General features: G+C 56.7%; 3 protein-coding genes across 6 annotated transcripts; 2 read left to right on the top strand and 1 right to left on the bottom strand.

Annotated features, from left to right (window-relative positions):
• Nucleotides 1-335: 335 nt before the first annotated feature.
• On the bottom strand, nucleotides 336-8,772 carry FIZ1 (FLT3 interacting zinc finger 1). The gene is made up of 3 exons (XM_032263123.1): nucleotides 8,035-8,772; nucleotides 6,152-6,487; nucleotides 336-2,588 (listed from the first exon to the last, which is right to left on the bottom strand). The coding sequence occupies exons 2-3, from the start codon at nucleotides 6,449-6,451 to the stop codon at nucleotides 1,383-1,385; spliced, it is 1,506 nt and encodes a 501-aa protein (XP_032119014.1). The 5' UTR covers nucleotides 6,452-6,487; nucleotides 8,035-8,772; the 3' UTR covers nucleotides 336-1,382.
• A 70-nt stretch (nucleotides 8,773-8,842) lies between these two features.
• Nucleotides 8,843-12,025, top strand: ZNF524 (zinc finger protein 524). 2 transcript variants are annotated; one of them, XM_032263172.1, is made up of 2 exons: nucleotides 8,843-8,970; nucleotides 10,962-12,025. In XM_032263172.1, the coding sequence occupies exon 2, from the start codon at nucleotides 11,000-11,002 to the stop codon at nucleotides 11,792-11,794; it is 795 nt and encodes a 264-aa protein (XP_032119063.1). In that variant the 5' UTR covers nucleotides 8,843-8,970; nucleotides 10,962-10,999; the 3' UTR covers nucleotides 11,795-12,025. The 2 variants fall into 2 exon arrangements, with proteins under 2 accessions (XP_032119063.1, XP_032119064.1); XM_032263173.1 differs by lacking the exon at nucleotides 8,843-8,970 and adding an exon at nucleotides 9,166-9,365.
• Nucleotides 12,026-13,123: 1,098 nt separating this feature from the next.
• On the top strand, nucleotides 13,124-26,232 carry ZNF865 (zinc finger protein 865). 3 transcript variants are annotated; one of them, XM_032263088.1, is made up of 2 exons: nucleotides 13,124-14,386; nucleotides 22,569-26,232. In XM_032263088.1, the coding sequence occupies exon 2, from the start codon at nucleotides 22,595-22,597 to the stop codon at nucleotides 25,763-25,765; it is 3,171 nt and encodes a 1,056-aa protein (XP_032118979.1). In that variant the 5' UTR covers nucleotides 13,124-14,386; nucleotides 22,569-22,594; the 3' UTR covers nucleotides 25,766-26,232. The 3 variants fall into 3 exon arrangements, with proteins under 3 accessions (XP_032118979.1, XP_032118980.1, XP_032118978.1); XM_032263089.1 differs by lacking the exon at nucleotides 13,124-14,386 and adding an exon at nucleotides 19,391-20,724; XM_032263087.1 differs by lacking the exon at nucleotides 13,124-14,386 and having other exon boundaries at nucleotides 21,587-26,232.
• Nucleotides 26,233-27,451: the final 1,219 nt, after the last annotated feature.

Here is a 27,451-nt window from a genome sequence, read left to right as displayed (position 1 = left end):
TGTCATGCTCCAGCGATCCTCCGGTCTCAGCCTCCCCCGAGTAGCTGCAACTACAGGCACAGGCCACCACACCTGGCTATATTTTGTATTTTCACTAAAAACGGGGGTCTCGCCATGTTGCCCAGGCTGGTCTTGAACTCCTCAACTCAAGCAATCCTCCTGCCTTGGTCTCCCAAAGTGCTTGGATTATAGGTGACTCTAATTTTAAAGGTCTTGTCCTACTTGAAGCTTTGAAACTTCTCAGGAGAAAAGGAAGACCTGTCTGTATTTAGGGGGTCTGCCCTAAGAGATTCCCCATCCTCCTTGGAGCCAAGGATCAGAAAACCAGGCGGTAGTGACTGACAGAACAAGGTTTATTGGGGGTCCTGGAGACACTGGGGAGAGGGACGAGGCGATGAGGTCGAGGCTCATGGGGGACCTCCTAGCCAACTGTCCCCACAGAAGACAGAGACAGACAAACCAATAGAGATGGAGAGAAAGACCAACAGCTGCTATGGTAGTGGGGGAGGGAAACCCTAGTGTCTGCCACCTCCCACTCAGATGAGTTCACAGGATAAAGAATGGCGTGGACCGGTACACTCGCTACAGGAAAAGGGAGGAGTGTCTGCCCTATTCACTCTAAGGGAGGTGGGGTACAGGCCACCGCTTGGACCAGCCCATTCCATGTCATGGGGGTGTGTGTGCATATAGATCAGTCCATCCTACTGGGCAAAGTGATTCAGGACAGTCTATTCTAGTGTTTTGGGTGGGGAAGATCATTAGGGTCGATCAATTCCACAGTCGGCGGGGGCGGGGGGGTGGTTTGAGGGCAGGGGCATCTACCCTGGTCCCTCTTTCAGCACAGGGAATGACAAGGGGGAAAGGCAGATTTCGGCTATATTCATTTTCTGGGGGTCACCAGTGACTCTGGTGGGTAGCATTTGGAGAGGATCTAGGAAAATTCAGGGACATGGTCCCTCCACATTCTCCAGATCACGGTGGTTGGGAATGATGGCTCTCAGGGAATGGGGCAGCCTTCCCTTTGTGGGGGTACCCATCTTTTATTATTAGGGCCCTCAAGATGAGAGGTACTTAGGAGACCCATTGCTCGCTGCAAAGTCTCCATGTCTTGGGGACTTAGGGTTACCCACACTCATTCCAGGGACCTCAGGCTCAGGAGTCTCTCTCCCTAGATTCAGGCTCCCCTGCCCCAGCTAAGGACCCTGTTTGTTTGTGGTCCCCTAGCTCTGGGGCCTGTGTGGGTTTTTGGTGGTCTCCACCTCTCCAGCCAGGGTCCCCTCATTTCAGGGCCTGCGTCTGGATTTGGAGGGCCGGGGCCTCACTCGCAGTCCCAAGGTCCCCGGGTCCAGGTGGCTGGGCAGAGGGCAGGGAGCGGCCTGGGGTCAGTCCATGCCCCGGTGCAGCTTCAGGTGCCTGGAGAGGTTGCTGAGCGTGATGAACCCCTTGCCGCAGATATGGCAGGGGAAGGGCCGCTCGGTGCCGTGCAGCAGCCGGTGGCGCTTGAGGTAGCACTCGTGGCGGAAAAACTTGCCGCACTCCAGGCACGGGAACGGCTTCTCGCCCGTGTGCACCAGCACGTGCCGCTCCAGGTCGCGCGGCGAGCGGAACAGCTTCTCGCACTCAGAGCAGCCGAAGATCTTCTTGCCGCGGCCCGAGCCAGAAGCAGGCTCCCCGGACGCCGGCTCTCCCTCCCGGGCCGCAGCCGCCGCCTCCTCCCCGCCGCCCTCGCCGTGGCTGACCCGCCTGTGCTCCTCCAAGGCGGCCAGCGCCGCGTACAAGGCCCCGCAGTGGCCGCAGCCGTAGGTGGCCGGGCCCGAGTGGGCCTCCAGGTGGCTGGCCAGGGCCGCGGCCGACGCAAAGAAGGTCCCGCAGTCGCACTGGTACAGGGTGTCTTCTGAGGGCTCGGCGGCAGCCGCGGGCGCAGGTGCCTCCCCGCTGCCCTCGGGGAGCAGCCCCCCGAGCTTGGGCACCCCGCCCCCCGCGGGGCCCAGGAGCAGCAGGCCGTCCGAAGCCGAAGCAGGAGGAGAGTCGCCGACCTCCGCAGCGCCGCCTTCGCCCGCTGCCATCTCGGGCCCCACGCCTGCCCCAGGGGCCCAGGCCTGCGCGGGGGGCGCGCCCGGGCCCTGTAAGTCGTGCGTCAGCTTGTGCCGCTCCAGCAGCGCGGGCGCGTTGAAGTCGCGCTCGCAGCGCGGGCACTTGAAGGGCTTCACGTCGGTGTGCGCGGCCCAGTGGGCAGCCAGCTCGCGGCCGTGGTCGAAGCGCCGCGCACAGGCACCGCACGCAAACGGGGGCAGCGAGGCCGCGGCCGCAGCTGCCGCCTCAGCCAGCCCCCAGCTGCCCAGGCCCGCGCCCACCCCCTCCGGGCCCTCTCCGCCGCCAGCCCCCGCGCCCCCGCACACCGAGCAGGGCCCTACATTGCAGCAGACGGAGCAGGGCGCGCTCAGGGCGGGCAGGCCAGGGCCGGGCTGCAGGGGAGAGGGGAGGACCCCGCGGTGCTGGCGCTTCAGGTGGCGGCCCAGGCTGGAGCGTGAGGAGAAGCGGAGCTCGCATACCAGGCAGCAGTAGGGCTTCTCGCCGGTGTGGACAACCTGGGGGTGCGGAAGGAAGGGCACAAAGTCAGGGCTGAGAACCTGGCCCGGACGGCGGATTCCTGGACTCCGGGAGGGATGTGGCACAAGCTCTCTGTCACACCTACAGGGCCGAGATCTAGGGAAACGCTCGTCTTACCACTCTCTGCTGTGGGTCACACTGGAATTCTGTCAGTCCTCAAAAAGGCTACATCCTGGCTGGGTGCTGTGGCTCACACCTGTTATCCCAGCACTCTGGGATTGCATAAGCCTAGGAGTTTGAGACCAGCCCAGGCAACACAGGGAAACCTTGTCTCTGCAAATAATTTTAAAAACTAGCTGGGCACAGCATGATCCTGTGGTCCCAGCTACCCCGGAGGCTGAGCCAAGGAGATCACGGCAGTAAGCCTGCACGACAGAGTGAGACTGTGTCAAAAAACAAAAAACCCCAAACAAACAAAAAACCAAAAAACCCCACCAGGAGCAGTGGCTCACGTCTGTGATCACAGCACTTTGGGAGGCCGAGGTGGGTGGATCATTTGCGGTCAGGAGTTCGAGACCAGCCTGGCCAATGTGGTGAAACCCTGCCTTTACTACAAATACAAAAATTACCCCAGCGTACTGGTGGGTATCTATAATCCCAGCTATTCAGGAGGCTGAGGCAGGAGACTCCCTTAAATCCGGGAGGTGGAGGTTGCAGTTGGCAACCTCACACCATTCACAACATCACAGAGATCACACCACTGCACTCTAGCCTGGGTGACAGAGTGAGACTCTGTCTCAAAAGAGAAAAAAAAAAAAAAAGGAAATCACTACCTGTGGCTAATGGCTACATACTGGACAGTGCAGCTCTAAAGAGACAGCAGCCAGCCGTGGTAGGGTGTGTCTTCTCCCTTCTGGAACCCTGCTATCCTGAGCCAGTTGTCAGGGCTGAATACAGCCCTCGGGTGTACTAGGGCAGAGAAGTGATTTTGAACCAAATCCGGCTACTGCTCAGTCTCTCCCTTGACCACTTTTCACACACAGAGATCCAGAGAATCACTTCCAAATCTAGGGAATCAAACCTCCCAGGAGGCAGTCCAGGAATCTGTATTTCCTCTGAGGCATAGCCAGGCTTGTAGACTATGTAAAACTGTGCCTTAGAGAGGTTTTTTTTTTTTTTTTTTTAAATTGATATTTGTCCTTGTTGTTGACTTAAGAGTTTGGAATGGCAGAGAGAGATTTGTGGGTGTGGTAATGTCTTCCTGGAGACCTGTGAGGAGAAGGGTGAGGCTGGATGAGAAAGCGTGCAGTGCTTGTTAGCAATGTTCGTCAGGGGCACAGACCAGAAGAAGGAACAGGGAGTGTTGTTCATTTGCCTTTCTGGCTCCAGATGCAATGCACCTGCTGTACAGGGAGGGTGTAGGGATCTCTATCCTCTATGTCAGTAAATTTATTTTCTCGATACTCTTTATAACACAACAAGGTTATGCTTGTCCCAGGGCCCCTGTGCCTGCTGTTCTCACTGCCTGGAATGCCCGTAGGTCTATGTATCTGTCAGCTCCTTGGAAACCCTGAAACCCTTCCCTGAATCTGGCCCCCTGGCTCATCAGTAATCCTCTTCCACCCTCCTCTTTTAAAACCTATGGCTCATAGCACATTTAGTGTCTACGTATAACCTGAGTGTTGTCTGTCTCCCCACCAGCTAAGGACAATCAAAACAGCGACCACGCTGGTTTTGCTCACAGCTGTATTTCCAGGGTCCAGCATTCTCCAGCCTTCTCCTGAGCTGCAATCTTTCTGCTTCTCTGTGCTCCAGTCACACTGGCCTTCCTCCAGTTCCTCAAAAGCCCACTTTTCTTCCTTGAAAGTACACATCCTGTTCCCTGGATCCAGAAAGCCTCAGTCCCCAGGGGCACATCATTCCTCACGTGTAAACCATCCTTGACCCCATCCCTGATCCAGGCTGCTTCAGATCTCTCTTGCATTAGCCTCAGAACATGGTTACCCTCCATCCTCAGATGTCTCGGCTGCAACCTAGCATTGATTAACCTGGTTGTTCAGTTCACATCTCCCACATTTGACTTGAGGCCATACAAAGGGTGGATTGTATCTGTTTTGTTCCCTTAGATTTTTTTTGCCCCACAGAGCCCAGCACTGTACCTAAACAACCTACTGGTGCGTGGAGGTGAGGCCTCAGGGGGCTGTGAATTGTTGCATTAAGGAGTTCCCCTTTCATCCCAAGGATCAGGGGATTAAGCAGGGGGTACCTGGTCACTCTGTGATAGATGCAGAAGCTGGACCTGAGGGAGAAAGGCAAGAGAAAGGAAACCCCTGAGAAAGCTGGGGCCAACATTCAGGATGTGAGCTCCTGAACCAAGGCAGATGCACGGGGACAGAGAGGACAGCCACGTGTGAAAGACCATAAGGAGATGTCCAGTTTTCTTCACCCTGGTCGTGCAAGTGTCTGGCACATAGAGTATGACCTAGCTCGCCACATCTTACACCTCCTTCCACCCAAACCCCACAGGCTCCCATCGCTTCCTGGAACACAGCACACTCCTTCCTTCCTCAGGGCCTTTGCACTTGCTGCCCACTGCCTGCAGTGCTCTTCCCACAGAGGATTCCTTACACTGCAGGTCTCAGCTGAACCATCACCTGCCCTAACCTTCCCTGCCCTGTCTGAAGTAGCCCAAAGCTCTCCTCTCTTTACTCCCACACATTGATTTGTATTTTTTGTTTGTTTGTTTTGAGGCTGAGTCCTGCTCTGTTGCCCTCTGAGGCTGGAATGCAGTGGTGCAACCTCCACCTCCCAGGTTCAGGCGATTCTCCTTGTCTCAGCCTCCCAAGTAGCTGGGTTTACAGGTGCATGCCACCACACCAGGCTAATTTTTGTATTTTTAGTAGAGATGGGATTTTGCCACATTGGTCAGGCTGGTCTCAAACTCCTAACCTCAGGTGATCCACCCACCTCTGCCTCCCAAAGTGCTTGGATTACAGGCGTGAGCCACCACGCTCAGCCAATATTTTGTTCCTTAAAATTTCCTTCTCGACACTCATCTTTTCCCAGAATATTCTTGCCTGCATCCTTGCTTTATTGCTTCTCGTCTACCTGGCTACTGACCACCTCTAAAGGAAAGTTTAGTTCTCTGAAGGCATGGAATTTGCTTTTACCTTGGCAACACAGCTGTTTGGTGCAGGGAGAGCTGATAGTCACTGAATAAAGGAATTAAGTATATACCTGATAAACCTATTTTTTAAGATGGTAAGGAATGAAAGGATAAACACTACATTGCAGATGCTGGTGCGTGGGTTCCAGGTACTGGCAGGGAGAAGGGGAGGGGAGGAGCCTATAGGTGGGGAAATGTACGATGAATGTTCCAGCTCATGGGTTGGTGGTGATTGAATGAGACCCATCGCATGCTTTCATGGGTCAGGGTGCTTTGGTGGGGAGGGAGAGAGGGACATTTTTTAGGGAGGAGGCAGGCGCCTGGGCCTTGGGCAAGCTTCAGCTTCCTTTTGCCCAGAGTACAGTGGGCGCAGGATCCCAGCGCATTCCAGACCAGACCAGGAAGGCCAGCCTGGGGCCGGCCTGTGGGACTCACCTGGTGGTGCAGCAGGCCGGTGGAGTCGCGGAACCCCTTGGGGCAGGCGGAGCAGCGGTAGGGCCGCTCCCCGGTGTGCGAGCGCAGGTGGTTGGCTAGGTTGAAGCTATGCTTGAAGCCCTTGCCACAGCGCGGACACGCGTGGGGCTTGAGCGCTGTGTGTCGGGCGAAGTGGCGCCGGAGGTCTGAGCGGTAGCGAAAGCTCTTGCCACATTCACTGCAGTGAAACGGGACCCGGGGGGCGGCAGCAGCGGGCGGTGCTGGTGAGGGGGTTGGGGTTGGGGCTGGGACGTCATCCATTGTGGCAGGGAATATAGTGGTGCGTGTGGGCTCTCTCTGGAGTAGGGGGAGACAGAGGAGCAGGTGAGGGGGTCGGCTCCCATCAGCCCTCTCTTCCCAGGTTCCAGACTCACCACCTATTCCCTGGGAGATCCTCCCACTGCCCACCTCTATAAGACACTCTCATTTTTCTTTAAAATCCTCCTACTCTCTTAGAAACCCTTCTTCCTCTGCTCCACTCCTCTGGCAACCTTCCTAATCACTTCCCTGTCTCCTTACTCCACAGAGCGTTTTCAGGCTTCTCCCACTCTTCACGAATGCACGGCTGCTCCTCTCTGTGCCCCTCTTGCAGTAATTTAAGCCTCTCCCACTCTTCCTTAAGTCCTGCTTACTCCCTTGAAAGTCCCCCACACGGATCCCTATGCATCTTTTATTCTTTGCCAAGCCCTTTTCCCTCCAAAAGGCCCTCCCACTCCCCTCTAAGCTCCTCCCACTCCTCTTCCTGGATGATCACTGAGCGAATAGGACGACAGTGAATGGGAGGACAAAGATTTGGGGCTAAGCACACTAGAGACATCCTTCCCGGAAGACCAACACCAGTCCTCTAACATCAGATAATAAAAACTCTTCATCTGCAAAATGGGAATACTAGTAGTACCTACCTCACAGAGTGGTGGCAAGAATTAAGTAAAATTGTGGCAATAAATGCTACGTGCCTACTTAAGTTGGTGGGCAGCAAAGACGCAAAGAGTAAGCTGTTTGGATGATTATCCCGTAAGTGCCTCCTGGTTTTCTCCCCAAGTCCTACCATGCTTGCTAAGTTATTTGACTTCTCCAAGCACCTCTCTTTTCCACTAAGACCCACTTCCAAAACTCCAGCCAATTTTTCTTTTAAAGAAGCCACATCCTGTCTAAGGCTCTCCACTGGACTCCTGTCACCTTCTCATAACTTCTCCACGAAGTCTCTTCCCATTCCCTGCAAGCCCTTTCTACATTCATTATAAAGACCTGGTAGTTGCACTAAACCCCTCCAAACTACACCCCTAAACTCCGCCCTCCTCGCTAGGCCTACCTACTGCTCTAAACGACACCCCAGACAAACTCCTCCCTCCTGCTTCTTGGGATCCCTTTCCCCAACCAGCCTCAATGAATTGCCTTCTACCCCTCAACCGAGGGCCCACCCACCATTCTTTATGAGCCACGCCCCTTAATCAAACCCCACCCCTTTTGACTAAGCCCCTCCCACTTTCCACCCACGCACTTTCCCCTCCTCCACGCCCCACCCACTTCCACTCTAAGCTCCGCCCAGATCAGGCTCCGCCCCAGCACCCCCTAGGCCCCGCCTCCTCCTCCACCCCGCAGCCTGCCGAGTGGGCCCCCCCCACGCCCAGTCCACTCCAGGCCCCAGGCCCCGAGAGCCGGCCTTTTGTGCCCCTCCCCCTGCCCCTAAAAGGTGCGGCCTTGGGAGCCCGAGGTGGGGGCAAGTCGGGCGGGCCCCGGGGCCAGGCGAGTCCACGTCGCTCATACGGAGCGTAGCTCCTGGAGACCCTGGGGGGCCCCGGGAGGCCTGGGAAGTCCGTTGGCTTTCCTCTTTAATTACTTACACCTCCCTCTGGGCGCCGACATTTTGGGCAGCGGGGGTAGCGTCACTTCCACCCGGGGTGCCCGTCGACTTCCGCCTCAGCTCCCTTCCCCCGCCGTACTCCCCCTTTCTCCCGCCCTCTTGGCTCCCCTTCCTCATCCCCGCCCTTTTCCCTCTTTCCCTTTCCTTTCCCAGCCCTGGAGGTTGGAGAAGCCAGGCCCGCGCCATCTTCGGTGAGGGCAACGAGAAGGGGCGGGGCTTAGAGACACCCACGACGCCATACAGACTAAGGGCAAGCAGGTCAGAGCGCGGCGTTTCCTTCGTGGCGACCCTAGCTGAAGCTAACGTAAATGAAAGCAGATAGTATTCCTTTTTCTGAGCCGCGGACCCCTCCTGATTAGCATGTACAGTTGCACTAGGAAAAAAAAGAAAGCGAAGTGCGTCAACTGCAATACACTGCTGGAAAAGACCGGCAACCATCTTATCCACTTAGCCCTCCATGGGGCTTTGAAGCCTGTACGGTGCCATGTTGATTACGGGCACCGGGCAGCCATTTTCCCGCTCCTCTTCGTTCTGTATGTCTTTGATTGGTTTCACCCGAGTATGTGTTTTGTGAGAGAAAAGGCGTTTCGAGGCCGTTGGAGATATGGTGCTGGATTATTTCCCACTGGGAACACAGGCCGCTGGTGCGCACGCGCGGCTTGCGGGCGTGTCCGTGACCGGTCCTTAGGACCCAGCGTGTCCCCTTTGTTTCCCACGGGCGCGCGGGCGGGCGGAGAGGGCAGGAAGGGAGGGGCCCCGGCGCTGCTCCGAGGGGCGGGGCCGGCACCGCGCGCCGCCGCCCCCGCCCCGCCGCCGCTGAGGGGCAGGGCCCCCTCACCCCCGCCCCTTCCCACGCTCCGACCCCGTCGCCCCCGCGCGCGCGCACACTCGCGAGCCCCGGCGACATGCAAATGAGGTACCCGAGAGGCGGGGGGCGCAGGCGGGGTGGGGGGTGCGGGGGTAGGGGAGGCCGGGCCGCGCGCTCCCGGAGCGCGCTTCCAACACCTGTTCCTGCTCCCGCGCTCGCGCCCGACCGCGCGCCGACCTCGCGCCCCGCGAAGCCGCCCGGGCGCGCGCGCGCAGACCCCCTTCCTGGCATCCCCCGCCGCCCGCGGCCCGGGCGCCGCTCATTGGCCACCGCCCCCGCAGGACCCGCCCCGCGCTTGGGCTTCGCAGCTCGGGGGCCGATGGGCTCGCCTGCACCGGGGCGAGGGGACCAGGAGGGTCGGGGGACCAGTCTCCCCCTTTCCACCGTTCCAGAGACCAGACCTCTAGACTAGGCCGCCCCGTGGGAGCGAACCATATGGAAAGGTGGTTGCGCCTCTCTGGACCACAGTCTAGGGTGCCGTTAAGTGGGGTGGAGGGGAGGTGCGGGGGGAGCACCTGCAGCACCTGCTTCCAGCTGCACCTGCGCCTCCCCTCCCCCTTCGTTACACTCCGGTGCCAGTATTTGAGTGGGCGCTGGGAAGATGGTGGTGGTGGCGTCGATGAAGTTCAGTGTTTACTATGCACCATGCGGTGTGCAAGGGGCATTTTAAAGCCCACTATCTCATTCGATTCTCCTGACAACCCTGGTTTATCCACTTTTCAGAGGAGGAAACTGCCTCAGAGAGGCAAAGTCATCGCTAGTTATAGGCAGAGCTGAGTTCAAACCCAGGACTGAGACCTCATCATGTCCCCTTTCCTCCTTGGGTCCATTTGTTCTCCATTCTCTGGGACATTGGGGTCAGCAAGACCTGTTTGCAGTTTTGGCCCTGCCATTTGCTGGAAGAGGAACTTAGGCAACTGACTTGACTTTCCCGTGCCTCAGTTTCCCCATCTGCAAAATGGCACAGATATGCCCTATTCAGACGGTTGATGTGAGGCTTAGCTGCTCCTGATAACAATGGCTAATGTGTCCTGAAAGCTTTTGTGTATGAACACTTTGTGGTATTATGCTCAAGGCATGTCTGGGCAAGTACATAGAACTATGTGTCCCATTTTGCAAAAGTCTTGATTAAGGCTTAGAGAGGTGAACACCTTGCCCAAGGCCAGGCAGAGAGTAAAGATTTGAACAAAGGATGTCTGACTCCAGGGCCCATGCCCTTAACATCGCGGATATATTTCCTCATCCAGGAATCAGGGTCAAATATCACCTGGGACCAGTCTTTTTGTTCCGGTCTAGAACCCCTTCCTCACATCTGCCAGTCAGCAGGGAAGGATGAGATCATTCGTAAGGTCTCTATGGCTCTGGAGTTTGATGGGCTCTCCGTTTCAAGGACCACAGTACTGCCCTGCACCCTCATTTGGACTCTATCTTGTCTAGAAGGTTTTTGTTTTTTGTTTTTGGAGACAGAGTCTTGTTCAGAGTCTTGCTCTGTAGTCAGGCTGGAGTGCAGTCTCTTGATCTCGGCTCACTGCAACTTCCACCTCCCGGGTTCAAGTGATTCTCCTGCCTCAGCCTCCCGAGTAGCTGGGTCTACAGGTGCGCGCCGCCAGGCCCAGCTAATTTTTGTATTTTTAGTAGAGACAGGGTTTCACCATGTTGGCCAGGATGGTCTTGAACTCCTGACCTTGTGATCCGCCCACCTCAGCTTCCCAAAGTGTTGGGATTACAGGCGTGAGCCACCGAGCTTGGCCAGAAGTGGTTTTTTTGTTTTTGGCTCATGTTGATCTTGAACTTTTAGATCCAGGAGGAGGGTTAGGGAGGCATGGGGATGCCTAGTGGAGCTCAGGGAAGTGCTTGTTTATCAGCTGATACAAGATCATCTCACCGTTTACCCACCGGCATAGCTAAAATTGTGTGTCTGGATGAATGTCAACTACGCCCTTGTCAAGAGATTTGGAGAGAGGGATGGGCGAGGTGTTGGGGGACACAGGGGTGCTCTAGACCCTGTGGGCACTGACTCTGCCCCTCTCTCCTCTTAGCTGGCTCCAGTGCCCAGACCCAAGCCCCCCACTGCTCAATGGACACCCCCAGCCCAGACCTGTTGCCTTCGCCTTTGCCCGGGGAGGAAGAGAAACCTCTGGCCTTACCTCCTCCTGTTCCCCGGGGCCGCCGAGGCCGTCGTCCTGGGGGAGCCACCTCCTCAAATCGGACGCTCAAGGCCTCACTCACTCGCAAGCGGGGCCGCCCCCCCAAGTCAGGGCAGGAGCCCCAGCTGGTGCAGGTGCAGGGGGTCACAGCCCCAGTGGGCAGCAGTGGCGGGAGCGACCTCCTCCTGATCGATGATCAGGGTGTGCCCTATACGGTCTCTGAAGGGTCAGTGGCTGGGTGTGAAGGCTCCGGCCCCAAGAAGGCCCCGCACTTCTGCCCGGTGTGCCTGCGGGCCTTCCCCTACCTCTCCGACCTGGAGCGCCACAGCATCTCGCACTCAGAGCTGAAGCCTCACCAGTGCAAGGATTGCGGCAAGACCTTCAAGCGCTCCAGCCATCTGCGGCGGCACTGCAACATCCATGCTGGCCTGCGGCCCTTCCGCTGCCCGCTGTGTCCCCGGCGCTTCCGCGAGGCAGGCGAACTGGCGCACCACCACCGCGTGCACTCGGGGGAGCGCCCGTACCAGTGCCCCGTCTGCCGGCTGCGCTTTACAGAGGCCAATACGCTCCGGCGCCATGCCAAGCGCAAGCACCCAGAGGCCATGGGGGTACCCCTGTGTGCATCAGACCCAGAGCCTGAACCATCGTGGGATGACGAGGGCATCCCGGGCACAGCAGGGGCTGAGGAGGAGGGGGAGACAGAGGGGAAGGGAGAACCGGCCTGACCCACATCCCCTGCCATCACTCCCTGGGCCAGGCTTAGATCAGGGAGTTTGGCTGGTGGTGGGCCTGGGCCAGGCGGCTGGGACACGCTTGTTTCTGATGGTCTTCCCGTTGTGGGAGCAGGTGGAGTGTGGACACCTAAACTTCTGGATCCAGCTGCCTTCTGCCCCCCTCCCCCAGACTAGCAGACCCTTGGAGGCAGGGGCTGTAGAAATAAATCTCTGCCTGCTGGCTGCCTGTGTGTGTTCCCTGCATGCCGTCCTCTCCTGCCTTCAAATGTTCTTCCTCGGCTACCCCGTCCTGCCCGGAGTACTGGAAATTGGAGAGGAAACCTCGACCTATGCCTCATGAGCGTGGTGCTCGCGGAAGAATGGTTTGCGGGGGAGCCTTGGTCCCTCTCCCGTCCCCATCAGACCCCAAAGTCCAGTGGTCCCTCGGTGTCCGTGGGGAATTGGTTCCACGACCCCCGCAGATACCAAGATCTGAGCATACTCAAGTCAAGCACTGGGCCCTGCGGAACCCGCGGATTTAGGAAAATTGGCCCTGCGTATACTGTATGTTCCATCGGTATTTGGGTGAAAAAAAGTCTGCCTCTCAGTGGACCTGCAGTTCAAACTCATGTTGTTCAAGGGTCAGCTGTATTCCCAATACACATCCAATCTAAAACATTGAACCTTCCATGAAAACCTGACCCTAGGTCCGACCCCCTCTATCCTAGCCAAATTCCTAGAAATTCTGCAGGCATTTTGCCCCAGCTCCTTGTCCTGAGAACCTACTCTTTGGAAGGAAAAATTGAGACGAAGGTGTGAGCAGGACTGACGGTCTGGGTAAGGTTTAGAGATAAGGGGTGTGGCTTAGGGCGGGGTTAAGGAGCTACGGGTGGGGCTGAGACAGCCGGGCAAGGCTTATTGGACAGTTAGGGAACTGGGAGGGTCTTAGGAGAAGGAGGTTAGAGTTGGCTGGAGCTTAAACAGGCCTAGGGGTTGGTCCGCAGAAAGTGACAGGTTTAGAGGAAATGTGATGGGGCTTATCTTCTAGAGAGTAGGGGCTTGGAGATGGGGAAGAACTGGAGGAACTGTGTGAGGGTGGGGCGAGGAGGAAGGATTATTATAAATATTTTTTGGGACAGGGTCTCGCTCTGTCACCCAGGCTGGAGTGCAGTGTGGCCTGATCACCGCACACTGCAGCCTCGACCTCCCAAGCTCAAACAACCCTCCCACTTCAGCCTCCGGAGTAGCTGAGACTACAGGCGCGTGCCAGCATACCTGATTAATTTTTATGTTTTTTTGTAGAGATGGGTTTTTGCCATATTGCCCAGGCTGGTCTTGAACTCTTGTGCTCAAGTAATCCGCCTGCCTTGGCCTCCCAAAGTGCTGGGATTACAGGCGTGAGCCACCACACCAGGCCAAGAGGACTGATTTTAAGGTGAGGGGCGGAGCTTATAATTATTCAGCTCTGAGGTGGACGTGGTTCAGGGCCAGGGGCCAGGGCTTAACGGGGAAACTTCTAGGGAACAGGGTATTAGGAGAGGTGAGACTTAGGAGACGGTGCTGAGGGGTGCGCACGACTGCTATGGAGGCTGTGGAGAAAGAAGTAAGTACCTCAGAGAGGAGTAACTAAGGAAAGTTCCTGGGAGAGGGGGAAGTTTAGCAAGAGGGGCTGAATGGGCCTGGGTTTGGCTGCTTGGGATGGGGCTGAGTTGGGAGCGGGGATTATAGAGATTATATGAGGCGGGCAGTGTCAAGTGTGGTAAAGCCATGGCTCGACCAGCATGCAGCAGAATCAGCAGAAGAGTATCTCAAAACACGCATCCCTAGACCCCACTCCCGGGGGCTTCTATTCTGCATGGTCTGAGCAGGCAGCCGGATACTGATATTGATGCTGCTGGCCTCCCAACTGTCCTTGACAACCATCGATTTAAAAACTGCTTTACAGGTGGGAGGTACTCAAAAGTCACGAGGTGCAGTTTATATGCTGTAGGGTGAAGGGGCGGAGCTTACATGCAAGGGGAGTGGTTCTGTATGGGGGCTGGGACGAAGGGAGCGTGGCTTAGGGATGGGTGAAGTTCCAGAGAGGAGCTTGGAGAGGGGGCAGAACAGGAGAAACTGCTTGAAGGCTAGGGGAGGAACACAGATTTTGAGACAGTGGGGTACTTAGAATTACGCTGAGATGGGCGTGGTTCAGGGCCAGGGGGTGGAGCTTCAGTGTGAGACCGGAGCTGGAGGTGTGGCTTAACCGGACGCCCAGAGCGTATAGGCGGTGCCCTGAAAAGAGGCCGGCACACAAAGCGCAGGCGCACCTGGCTCAGCTCGCCCACCGGAAGTGGCCGAGCTTTCGCTGCTCCCGTCCCCGAGTCAGTGCGCAAGCGCACTTCCCCCCTCCTGCTGCCCGCCACCGCCTTCTCTTTCCGATCCTCCACGCCGGCGCCTCGGGAACGGGAGCGACTTCCGCTTCCGGGCGGGCAGGCGGGCGGCGCGGGGCTGCTGGGGAGGGGGGGAAGGGGGCGGCACTTCCGGTCGGGCCCTCGGGTCTCCCCGGAGCGGCGGCGCCTCCTCCGCCTCCTTGGCCTCCTCCCGGCGGAGACCCCGGCGCCGGTGAGTGACGGGGTGCGTGGCCCGGGGGCCCGGGTGCAGCGTGGGCGGGGGGCCCCGCCCTGGCCGGCTCTGGTCCCCAGAGCGTCCCCCCACCCCTAGCAAGTCAGTGCAGCTCCCGCCCGGCCCTTGCCAGGGAACCCCCAATCACTGCTCCCCGTTAAGACCACTGCAGATAGCTCCCCCATGAACGCCCCCAGCTAGGATGACTGCCAAAGCGCTTTCATTCGTGGCGATCCCATAAACGGCTGCCAGGCTCCCCAACCGATACCTCCTCTTAGGATCCCCTCCACACAGCGCCCCCGTCATTGCTTCCTCAGGTCAGCCTCCAGATGCCATCAGCGTTGCCCCTCCCCGTGTCGGGCAGCTGCTCGTGGACCCTCTTCTTAAGTGTCCTCTATAGAATTTTCCCCAGAGTGTTGCCTTAGTGATTTGCAGCAGGACTGCCCTCCCCCCCCCGTTATCTCTGTTCATACACAGCAACAGCCCCCAATGGCCCTGACCACCTCCCCCTCCAGCTGAACGCCTTTTCGTGGGTGTGAAAATACTTTCTATTCTGGTCAGCACCAAGAATGCCTTTTTTCCTTCTGCAGATCCTCCAGTGATTCCCCTTAAGAATACATACCCCTTTCAAAGCCACCCCCCCACCTCGCGGCGGGACAGCTCCCTCTAGAGTTCTTTTACACCCACATCCTCTCCCCATTCAGGTAGAAATAATTTGCCTGCTTAGCTCCCGGCTCCCATGAAATACTCCTGTACCTCCTCTCACCCCACCCTCGTCATGGTCAGCCCCTGCCTTCATTATCTCTGCCACAGAAGTGTCCCGCAGTGAGGCCGCGAGGCCTTTCCTCCCAGGGTGTTACTCATCCTCTTTCCATGGCATGAACAACTCTTGCCCTGACCTGCAACTTCTTACCCAGCTCTCTGCCCTCGTCCTGGACTCTCTAGCTAGAGAAGACCCTTGACTTAACTAGGGTGTGACTTATTTCCTCTTAGGCATGCATTCTTCATTGAATGAACATTGGCCATTCTAGCTCAAGGGCACACAGCCATGAAGGGAAGAGGTGCCCAGCCTTCTCATTGTGCAGGGTTTTGCAGTCTAGTCGATCAGAAACAAGTCAACAAAGATATGTGGGGTTTTGTGGGTTCCCTCATAGCCTGATGAACTACTTTAGAAGTGAAACCTGAATTACAAGAGGCAGTTTAGCCATCCAGAGATCTGGGTGAACAGGCAGCAGGAACAGCAAGTGAGAAGTGCCTGATGTGGCTGTGACCATGGGGAGTGGGGGCACAGCAGGGGAGGCTGGTGAGAGTGGAGTGGAAGATTAGAAGGGAAGAACAAGAGAAAGGAAGGTTTGGTCTCAAAAGGCTTTGGAGGTGAGGGCACTGGGATACATTATCTAGCCTTTCTCAGCTCTACCAAGCCCAGAATGTTCTTCTTTCATTCATATGTTCATTCATAAACACTTGTTGAACACCTGTTTAATGGGCACCTACTTTACACTGGGGCTGCAACAGAGAACGAAATAGACAAGAATCCCTGTCCTCATAGAGTCGATATGCTTGTTGAGGGGACAGATGATTAAAACACAAAATACAGGCCAGGCGAAGTGGCTCATGCCTGTAATCCCACCAGTTGGGAAGGCCAATGTGGGAGGATCGCTGGAGGCCAGGAGCTCAAGACCAACCCCTGGCAACATAGACCCTGTCTTTACAGAAATAATAATAATAAAAAAGCTAGGTGTGGGTGATATGCACCTGCAGTCTCAGCTATTCAGGGTGCTGTGGTGGGAGGACTGCTTGAGTCCAGGAGTTCGAGGCTGCAGTGAAAAAAAATGAAAATAAAGACCAAGAGTATATTTGTGTGTTAAAAGTAAAATATCAGGGGATAGAGAGATGGAGATGGAGAGCAGAGTCATCAGGATGGCCTCTCCCAGGATATTCCTATGTCTTGTCATCTTGTCCTTCCCAAGACCCACACACCAAAAAATTGTACAAGGGTATCAATTCCCCTTCTCCCAGACAACTGTGGCCCACTGGGGGGCTGCTCTTAAAAGCTCCCCAGTCCCAGGAGTGAAGTGATTAGGAGGATGAGCCCTGGATTCGACTAGGATTCACAGCTTTGAGCACACCACTCCCTCCTTTCCTAGTCTCATTCATTCACTTCTTCAAACAAAAATGTATCAAGCCAGGAACTGTTGTAAGTCCCGGGGATAGAACATTGAGCAAGAGATAAAACTCCTTGCCTTTGCGAAGCCGATCTGGAAGGGGAGGCCAGCAAAATCAAGGCACAGAAGTCAACTATATAATGTTATAAATGAGGATGAGCAGGAAGGAGAGAAATGAATAGGGTAGGGGAGATCCGGATGTGGGCCTGGGTGACAGGTAACTGGTTACTGAGAGGCTAATTGAGAAGACAGCTGAGCAATGATGGGAAGGAGGTGAAAGGGTGAGCGAGGTGGATGCTTGAGAGTCAGAGTATTACAGGCAGAAGCAACAGCCAGTGCAAAGGCCCTGAGGCAGGAATGGAGTGGGCACATTGGAATAGCAGCCAGGAGACTGTGGGGACTGTGTAGGTCATTGTAAGGACTGTGGCTTTTGAGCAAGATGGGGTTACTGTTTGATTTTAGACAGAGGATGGACATGGTTTGGCTATAGTCCTCCTGTCAGTAAAATGGGAATAATATTAATACTTACAAGTTTGTTGTGAAGTTTGAATGAAACAAGCCACATAAGGTACCTAAGCACAATGTTTGTTAGAGTTCGGCAAATGTTGGTGACTTGTCCTGGTCTTGGGTCAAGCCAAGAGACTTGGGATTAGGTGGCAGGAAGGTGGGTGGAGCAATGCATGTATCCAGTATAAAGTGGGATGGGGATCCTCCTTCATTTTGGAGAGAGAAATATTGAAAGACAGCATGAGATGCACTCTGGAGCCTTGCTGCCTTTCTTCAACCACTGGTCCTGCCACGGGTTAACACTGTGACTTGGGAAGTTTGTTTATTGATTGATTGATTGAGACGGAGTCTTGCAGTGGGCTAGAGTGCAGTGGCACTATCTCAGCTCGCTGCATCCTCTGCCTTCCAGGTCCACACTATTCTTCTGCCTCAGCCTCCTGAGTAGCTGGGATTACAGGCGCACACCACCACACCAACTAATTTTTTGTATTTTTAGTAGAGATGGGGTTTCACTCTGTTGGCCAGACTGGCCTTGAACTCCTGACCTCATGATCTGCTCACCTCAGCCTCTTAAAAGTGCTGGGATCATAGGTGTGAACCCGGCCCTTATTTATTTTTGAGAGATGGAGTCTCACTCTGTTGCTCAGCCTGGGGTGCATGGAGTGAGCTCACTGCAACCTCTGCCTCCTGGGTTCAATCATTTGTCCTGCCGCAGCTTCCCAAGTAGCTGGAACTACAAGTGTTCACCACCAGGCCCAACTGATTTTTGTATTTTTAGTAGAGATGGGGTTTCACTATATGTTGGCAAGGCTGGTCTCGAACTTCTGACCTCAGGTGATCCACCCACCTCAGCCTCCGGAAGTGCTGGGATTACAGGCATGAGCCACACCCGGCCTGACTTTGGAAGTTTAATTTACATCTCTGGCTCTCAGTCTCTTCCTTTGTATTTCAGAGTCAATAATTGTAACCATCTCCTATGGTTAGTGGGAGGATTGGTTGAGTAAACACACATAACAGCTATAAGAGTACTGGGCTAGTAGAAAGCACTCATCCAGTGTCGTATGTCACTTTATGTTTGTTACTCTTATTAACAAACTAGAAGTTTGTCACAAGGCAGCTTTGTTGCAGCAGAACAGCCCATCATGCTTCTCTCCACATAAACCCTCCTATGACATCCCCACTTAAAGACACCAGTTTAGGCCTGGCCTGGTGGTTCAGGCCTGTAATCCCAGCACTTAGCACTTTGGGAGGCCGACGTGGGTGGATCACAAGGTCAGGAATTCAAGACCAGCCAGGCCAATGTGGTGAAACCCCGTCTCTACTAAAAATACAAAATTAGCTGGGCATGGTGACATGTGCCTGTAATCCCAGCTGCTCAGGAGCCTGAGGTAGGAGAATCGCTCAAACCCCAGAGGCGGAGGTTGCAGTGAGCTGGGGTGACAGAGAATACGCCATCTCAAAAAAAAAAAAACACCAGTTTGGGCTTGAGTCGTATGAAAGAGGAAACGTCTCTGGTTTCCTAGTGGAAATTATCATGAGCCTGATCAATTCTGTCCACCACTGATGTATCCCCTCCAGCATCTACACACCCTGCCATCAATGACCTTCCTTGTGACATCATTTCCCCAGGAATCCCTGGGATCACTGAGCTCCATTTCTGCTAAATGTCCCCCTCCGTTCCTCTGGGAGTTTGGTCAGCTTAGTCTCATCCTTTCATTCCACAAATATCACGATAGACATTGCCAGCTACACATTTCCCTCTGAGCACTGCTTTGGCTGCACCTCCTCAGTTTGGGCATGTTATGTTTTCAGTTTCATTAATTGCTAAGCATTTTCTCTTTTTTTGAGACAGAGTTTCGCTCTTGTCGCCCAGGCTGGAGTGCAGTGGCATGGTCTCAGCTCACTCCAACCTCTGCCTCCCAAGTTCAAGCGATTCTCCTGCCTCAGCTTCCCAAGCTGGGATTACAGGCATGTGCCACCACGCCTGGCTAATTTTTGTATTTTTTTTTTTTTTTTTTGAGACGGAGTTTCGCTCTTGTTACCCATGCTGGAGTGCAATGGCGCGATCTCGGCTCACCGCAACCTCCGCCTCCTGGGTTCAGGCAATTCTCCTGCCTCAGCCTCCTGAGTAGCTGGGACTACAGACACGCGCCACCATGCCCAGCTAATTTTTTGTAGTTTTAGTAGAGACGGGGTTTCACCACGTTGACCAGGATGGTCTCGATCTCTTGACCTTGTGATCCACCCGCCTCGGCCTCCCAAAGTGCTGGGATTACAGGCTTGAGCCACCGTGCCCGGCCCTAATTTTTGTATTTTTAGTAGAGACAGGGTTTTGCCATGTTGGCCAGGCTGGTCTTGAACTCCTGACCTCAGGTGATCCTCCTGCCTCAGCCTCCCAAAGTGCTGGGATTACAAGCGTGAGCCATTTTCTAATCATACATTAGAAAATGCCCAGCCAGCATTTTCTAATGTATGATTTCTTTGTGGACCCACTGGCGATTTAGGAAAGCGGTGTTTCATTTTCACAGATCAGTAAATATTTGTCAAGCACCCACACTGTGCCAGGTGCAATGCTAAGTGCTGGGGTCACAGAGGCGAGCTAGACAGGCCAAGTCCTTGCTTTCCTAGAGAGGGGCCAAACAGTAAACACACAGAAAAGGAGTATCAATAAGTTGCTGGTAATAACTATGATGAATAACCTACAGCTGATCAGGGGGCCAGAGAGTGATGGGGTGGGGAGTGCTGAATAGAGACCCAAGGAGGCTCCTGTGGGAGCCTTCTTGAAATCTGGGGAAGAACATTCCAGGCAGAGGAGAGCGTAACCACCACTGTCTCCTACCAGGCCCCTTGTATAGACACCCCTCATAGCCCAGAGGACACCTCTCAATGAAGCTCTTATCCTGATAGTTCCACCCTCACCTTCCTTCACTCTGGGAACAATCCCCGGTGAAACACTGCCATGGGGGCAGGGGTGGGAATGGGGTTCAAGCCCACTGATCTGGACTCTTACCCTGTGACTACTGGCAACTCACTTTACCTCTCCGTGCCTTCATTTTCTAATTTATCCAGTGGCGGTAACAGCTGCTCCTATTTCTTAGCTTCCAAGCTGTGGCACCCTAGGGCTGCTATGGCGCCTGGGGGCTGCTCAGCTGCTCCTATTTCTTAGAGTTGTGGGGAGTCAGTGAATTAATATGTGTAATGTGCTTAGAACAGTGGCTGGCCTCTAGGAAGTGCCCAATCAGTGGTAGCTGTGATTAATGTGTGCTCTGATGGAGGCAAGCTAGGTCAGTGGCTTCTTTCCCCAAACACTCTTCCCTCCCTCCCCATAGCACCCTAAGTCACCCCCTGCTCCCTGCATCCTTACAGCCTGCGCTTTCCTCCCTGTCCAGTCAGCCCCCTCCAGAGCTGTCTCCCCAACTTAGGTTCCGCCTACAGCCTTCCAATTACCACCCTAGCCATGCCTGTCCTCTTTCCAGAGATCAGATTAAACGGAGGGGGTGTGAAGGGCATGGGATGTTGAGTCTTGTCCAAGGACAAGGACACCCAGAGCTAGAGACTAAAAATATCTCACTCCAGGATGGCGTTTGGGGTGGAAGAGACACTCACCCCTTACCTGTGGGAGGAGAGAGCAGCCCGATGGATAGAGAATAAAGGGCCCAGGCCTGGGTAGGAATCCCCTTGACCCCTGCAGTGGTCTGGGCTTAGAGCCAGGCCCCCATCAGGTAGGGATGATGGACAGGAATCAGGTCAGACCTCACAGGCCCTTCTCCGACTGGCCCTGCACCCACTCTGGAGGTGTTTCCCCATGCCAGCGGGAAGAATAAGTTCAGAGATCAGTTACAGGAGCTGAGGTTCTGGTGTGGCGTGAGGTACCCACATGGATACCTGCAATCTGGAATGAAAAGTCGGCTAAAGGAGGCACCAGAGAATGATGCCAGGGTGGGGGGGTCAGGAGAAGCCCCACTAAGGGCAAGGACGGGAACTCAAGTCTGTTGCTAGGCCTAGCCCAGGTGTGTGGTGTCATGGATGGTACAGATACCTCAGGGGGTTGAATGCATTCTGCTGATGCGTGTGTTTCATTTCGTTCTGTTCCATTTCGTTCTGTTCCAACCCCCTTCAATCTCCCTGCAGTATAGGGTTCCCCCCAGTCCGATTTAAAACATGGAGAATGTGTGGATCCCAGTGGAGATGGGATTTGAACCCAGGTCTTTCCAAGCCCAAGGTCTGTGTGTTTTAATTGCATCAGGCCACCTTCTGACTACCCGTTGCAGTCCCGTTGCAGAATTTATTTATCCCAGGCAAGCAAATTCTCCTTTCCACTTTGTATTAGCATTAAAAGAGTGCATCTCCCAACACTGACTTCTTTTTCAGCTCTCTAGGCTTGTCCTGACTTCCTTATTTCTACTGCTAGTAGTAATAGTGATAACAGTATCATATCTTCTCTTTTTTAATTTTTAGAGCCGGGTCTTGCTCTGTCACCTGGGCTGGAGTGCAGTGTTGTGATCACAGCTCATTGCAGCCCCCATCTCCTGGGCTCAAGCAGTTCTGCTGTCTCAGCCTCCCAAAGTGCTGGGATTACAGGTGTGACCCACTGCACCCTGCTTTGATACCTTCTATGTACTGAGTGCTTACAGAGTGCCAGGAACTGCCCCCCTCAGAGCCTTACACTTATGAGCGTGATGAAGCCTCACAAACCTGTGAGGTAGGCAGGTGCTTTGTCATCCCCATTTGAAGATGAGGAAATGGAGGCACAGAAAGGTTCTGTCACCTGCCCATGGCCACACAGCTAGAAAGTGGCAGGGCTTACATTTGAACCTGGCAGTCTAGCCCCAGAGTCTTCTCTCCTAATCGTGCTGATAGAAACTCTTATTACCCTTAACATTATCCTCATTTTAAGAACAAACCTGAAGGGATGAGGACTGCAGGCTGGGGTGGGGGAGAGAGCAGGAGTATGCAGAGAAGCAGAGGGCCTGAGAGAGTTTGGAAAGAACCCAGTCCAGAAGCCCCCAGGGTGTTGGGAGAATTGGAGCCAGAAGGCGCCAGCTGGCTCACATCCATAATCCCAGCACTTTAGGAGGTGGAGGTGGGAGGATCACTTGAGTCCAGTAGTTTGAGACCAGCCTGGGCAACAAAGCAAGACCCTGTTTCCACAAATAATAGAGGGCCTGCAGGTGGTGTGGAGGAGAGGGTCTGGGGATGGCAGCAAAGCTGTCATGACCGCAGAAAAGACGGGAAGAGATGGAAGGAATTAGAGGGAAAAGAGAGATGGGAAGGAGGGTGGGAGTTGAGAACACACAGAGGGAAGGTGAAGGCAAATCGGAGAGGCTGGGGGCAGGATCTGAGAGGAAGGGCTGCCCTTCGGGGTGGACAGGCAGAGGGACTGGAAGCCTAAACCTGGCAGGTGAGGGGGTGATCCCCACCTAGATGGATGGGTGGGCGCACAGCTCCCTTCACCTGTGGGGAGACCCAGCGCCCCGGCCGTGTCCTCAGCCCCCTCCTCCTCTTCACAGGGTCTCGCATCTCCTACTTGCCGGAGATGGAGGCGAACCCAGTGGGCAGCGGAGGCGGGAGCAGCGGCCTTGGGGGCGAGGACGGGGTGCACTTCCAGAGCTACCCCTTCGACTTTCTGGAATTCCTCAACCACCAGCGCTTCGAGCCCATGGAACTGTATGGGGAACACGCCAAGGCAGTGGCGGCCCTGCCCTGTGCCCCCGGCCCCCCACCGCAGCCCCCGCCGCAGCCCCCGCCCCCGCAGTATGACTACCCGCCCCAGTCCACCTTCAAGCCCAAGGCGGAGGTGCCCTCCTCGTCCTCCTCATCCTCCTCTTCCTCCTCTTCATCTTCCTCGTCCTCATCTTCGTCCTCTTCCTCTTCTCAAGCCAAGAAGCCCGATCCACCCCTGCCGCCCGCCTTTGGGGCACCCCCTCCTCCCCTCTTTGACGCTGCTTTCCCCACCCCACAGTGGGGCATCGTGGACCTCTCCGGACATCAGCACTTGTTTGGGAACCTGAAGCGAGGAGGGCCTGCGTCCGGGCCAGGGGTGACACCCGGGCTGGGCGCTCCCGCGGGGGCCCCAGGGCCACTTCCCGCCCCCTCACAGACGCCGCCGGGACCCCCAGCGGCAGCGGCCTGCGACCCCACCAAGGATGACAAGGGCTACTTCCGGAGGCTGAAGTACCTGATGGAGCGGCGCTTCCCCTGCGGCGTGTGCCAGAAGTCCTTCAAGCAGTCCTCGCACCTGGTCCAGCACATGCTGGTGCACTCGGGAGAGCGGCCCTATGAGTGCGGCGTGTGCGGCCGCACCTACAACCACGTGTCAAGCCTCATCCGCCACCGCCGCTGCCACAAGGACGTGCCCCCTGCCGCAGGGGGCCCGCCCCAGCCTGGCCCCCAGCTCCCGCAGCTGGGCCTCCCGGCGCCCGCTGCCAGCACTGCAGCTGCTGCCGCTGCCCCCTCCACCGTGTCCTCGGGTCCTCCCGCCACGCCCACGGCTCCCGCCCCCTCCACAGATGGTAGTGCTGCCCCTGCTGGTGTTGGGGTGGCCCCTCCCGCCACCGGGGGTGGCGACGGCCCGTTCGCCTGCCCGCTCTGCTGGAAGGTTTTCAAGAAGCCCAGTCACCTGCACCAGCACCAGATCATCCACACAGGCGAGAAGCCCTTCTCCTGCTCCGTGTGCAGCAAGAGCTTCAACCGCAGGGAGAGCCTGAAGCGCCACGTGAAGACGCACTCCGCCGACCTGCTGCGCCTGCCCTGTGGCATCTGCGGAAAAGCCTTCCGCGACGCCTCCTACCTCCTCAAGCACCAGGCGGCCCATGCGGGCGCGGGGGGACCGCGGCCCGTGTACCCCTGCGACCTTTGTGGCAAGTCCTACTCTGCGCCGCAGAGCCTGCTCCGCCACAAGGCCGCCCACGCCCCGCCCGCTGCGGCCCCCGCCACCGAGGCACCAAAGGACGGGGCGGCCTCCGCTCCGCAGCCCCCGCCCACCTTTCCCCCAGGCCCGTATCTCCTGCCCCCTGATCCTCCCGCCACCGACAGTGAGAAGGCGGCAGCGGCAGCTGCAGCAGTGGTGTATGGTGCCATGCCCGTCCCGCTACTGGGTGCCCATCCGCTGCTGCTCGGCAGCGCGGGGACCAGTGGGGCGGGAGGCTCGGGCGCCAGCGTCCCGGGAAAGACGTTCTGCTGCGGCATCTGCGGGCGCGGCTTCGGGCGCCGCGAGACCCTGAAGCGCCATGAGCGCATCCATACGGGCGAGAAGCCCCACCAGTGCCCTGTGTGCGGGAAACGCTTCCGTGAATCCTTCCACTTGAGTAAGCACCACGTGGTGCACACGCGCGAGCGGCCATACAAGTGCGAGCTGTGCGGCAAGGTCTTCGGCTACCCTCAGAGCCTCACCCGCCACCGCCAGGTGCACCGGCTCCAGCTGCCCTGCGCCCTGGCTGGGGCCGCGGGTCTCCCCTCCACCCAGGGCGCACCGGGGGCCTGTGGGCCGGGGGCCTCGGGCGCATCCGCGGGGCCCGCCGATGGGCTGAGCTATGCCTGCTCGGACTGCGGCGAGCACTTCCCGGATCTCTTTCACGTCATGAGCCACAAGGAGGCCCACATGGCAGAGAAGCCATACGGCTGCGACGCCTGTGGCAAGACCTTCGGCTTCATCGAGAACCTCATGTGGCACAAGCTGGTCCACCAGGCCGCCCCTGAGCGCCTGCTCCCGCCCACACCCGGCGGCACACAGCCCCCAGACGGCCCCAGCGGCACGGATGCGGCCAGCGTGCTGGACAATGGGCTGGCAGGGGAGGTGGGGGCAGCTGTGGCGGCGCTAGCTGGGGTATCCGGAGGCGAGGACGCAGGCGGGGCCGCAGTGGCGGGGGCCGGCGGGGGTGCCAGTTCAGGCCCGGAGCGCTTCAGCTGTGCCACTTGCGGCCAGAGTTTCAAGCACTTCCTAGGTCTCGTGACTCACAAGTACGTGCACCTGGTGCGACGGACCCTGGGCTGCGGCCTCTGCGGCCAGAGCTTCGCGGGCGCCTACGACCTGCTCCTGCACCGCCGCAGCCATCGGCAGAAGCGGGGCTTCCGTTGCCCGGTGTGCGGGAAGCGCTTCTGGGAGGCGGCCTTGCTGATGCGCCACCAGCGCTGCCACACGGAACAGCGGCCGTATCGGTGCGGCGTGTGCGGCCGAGGCTTTCTGCGCTCCTGGTACCTGCGGCAGCACCGCGTGGTGCACACTGGCGAGCGGGCCTTCAAGTGTGGCGTGTGCGCCAAGCGCTTCGCGCAGTCTTCCAGCCTGGCCGAGCACCGGCGGCTGCACGCGGTGGCCCGGCCCCAGCGCTGCAGTGCCTGCGGCAAGACCTTCCGCTACCGCTCCAACCTGCTGGAGCACCAACGGCTGCACCTGGGCGAGCGCGCCTACCGCTGCGAGCACTGCGGCAAGGGCTTCTTCTATCTGAGCTCGGTGCTGCGCCACCAGCGCGCCCACGAGCCGCCGCGGCCCGAGCTCCGCTGCCCCGCCTGCCTCAAGGCCTTCAAGGATCCTGGCTACTTCCGTAAGCACCTGGCTGCCCACCAGGGCGGCCGGCCCTTCCGCTGCTCCTCCTGCGGCGAGGGCTTCGCCAACACCTACGGCCTCAAGAAACACCGTCTGGCGCACAAGGCAGAGAACCTCGGGGGTCCTGGAGCAGGGGTTGCCACCTTGGCCGGGAAGGATGCCTGACCGAGGGCTTCCCATCCCACGCCCATCAGAAGCCCCCTTCTGGACTCCCTCCTCCCAGGGCTCATCAGACTCTTCCCCCCACCCTCGCTGTTGCCCGCTCCTTCAGAACTTCCGACGGACTGGCGACCTTCAGGCGCACGCCCGACAGGCTCAAGACTGAATCACTCCCATCTTCGACCTCTCCGCCCTCTCATCCCATCAGATACTGAACCCGATCCTCCGTCCAACCCTCTCTTGTGACCCTCGTCAGCCCCCGCCCCAGCAACGCTCTGCCCCAGTAAACTTTGGCGGAGATGGGTCGGAACAGCCCCTCCCCGTCCTTTGAAATCTGGCTGGACAGTGGAGTATGAGCAGAGTTGGGAGGGCACAAGGGGGTGCTGGGTGCTCTTTGGGGTGGGCGGGTGGGAGTCGGGGTGGCAGACGCGGCTTGTACAAAGCGGAGAATAATAAACCTTATCATGAGGGCCGTTGGAGTCCATTCTTGCATGCCACCCAGGGAGAGTGGGGATTACATGGTGGCAAAGCACAAAGTTAAAACTTGTTTCCTCTGCAATTTTGATTCCGGGCGTCTCTGGCTCTCACTCACTCTCATTCAATGGGGACTTACTGAGGATTTGCCGTATTCCCAGCTTAGTCTATGAGCTGAGCAAATGGAGATGGACAAGACAGGTAAGTGTCTGCTCTCGGGAACTGACTTAACATGCCCGGTCTCCTCCCCTTGCTGATGCTTTCAGCTTTTGTTCACTCCGCCAGCACTTTCGGAGGCCTCCTGCCTGCCCGGCCCTGAGCTGGGCACTGGGGAAACAGATGCACTGGACATGGCTCTGGGTCTCAAATAAGACGAAGAGAACTCCCGTCCAGCTGCTGCAGCTGCCTCACACCGTGTGCAGACTAGTGGTCATGATATAGCTCCCTCTTAGCACCTGCCCTCCAGGATGATTGGGACGTTCAAAAGCCCATTCCCAGCTCTCATGCTGGTGCGGGGAACATTGAGATGTATGCCGGGCACTGTGTGTTTAGTTATTTCATTTGTTAGAAGAGGGACCTGGGGTCCTGAAGCACAAAGACCCTCTAGGGACATCTTCAAATTTCACAGTAGAATTTGGACTCCAGGCCAGGCATGGTGGTTCACACTTGTAATCCCAGCACTTTGGGAAGCTGAGATGGGTGGATCATTTGAAGCCAGGAGTTCGAGACCAGTCTGGCCAAAGTGGTGAAACCCCGTCTCTACTAAAAATACAAAACTTAGGCGGGCACCAGTAATCCCAGCTACTCAAAAGGCAGAGGCAGGAGGATTGCTTGAACCTGGGAGGCAGAGGTTGCAGTGAGCTGAGATGGAGGCACTGCACTCCAGCCTGGGTGACAGATGGAGACACTATCTCAAAAAAAAACAAAAAGAAAAAAAAATTTGGACTCCAGTCCCAGGGTACTTCAGTACAGACATTTGTAGATGAGACCTGGAACGGTGGCTCACACCTGTAATCCCAGAACTTTGGGAGGCTAAGGCAAGCAGATCACCTGAGGTCAGGAAATTGAGACCAACCTGGCCAACATGGCAAAACACCATATCTACTAAAAGTACAAAAATTAGCCAGGCATAGTGGTGGGCACCTGTAATTCCAGCTACTCAAGAGGCCAAGGCAGGAGAATTGCTTGAACCTGGGAGGCGGAGGTTGCAGTGAGCCA

This window comes from Sapajus apella, unplaced genomic scaffold (assembly GCF_009761245.1).
Source record: "Sapajus apella isolate SASKATOON/1434 unplaced genomic scaffold, GSC_monkey_1.0 scaffold135, whole genome shotgun sequence".
Lineage (NCBI taxonomy): Eukaryota > Metazoa > Chordata > Mammalia > Primates > Cebidae > Sapajus > Sapajus apella.
The sequence above is the reverse complement of the archived record's forward strand: the minus strand, read 5'-3'. Positions and strand labels throughout refer to the sequence as shown.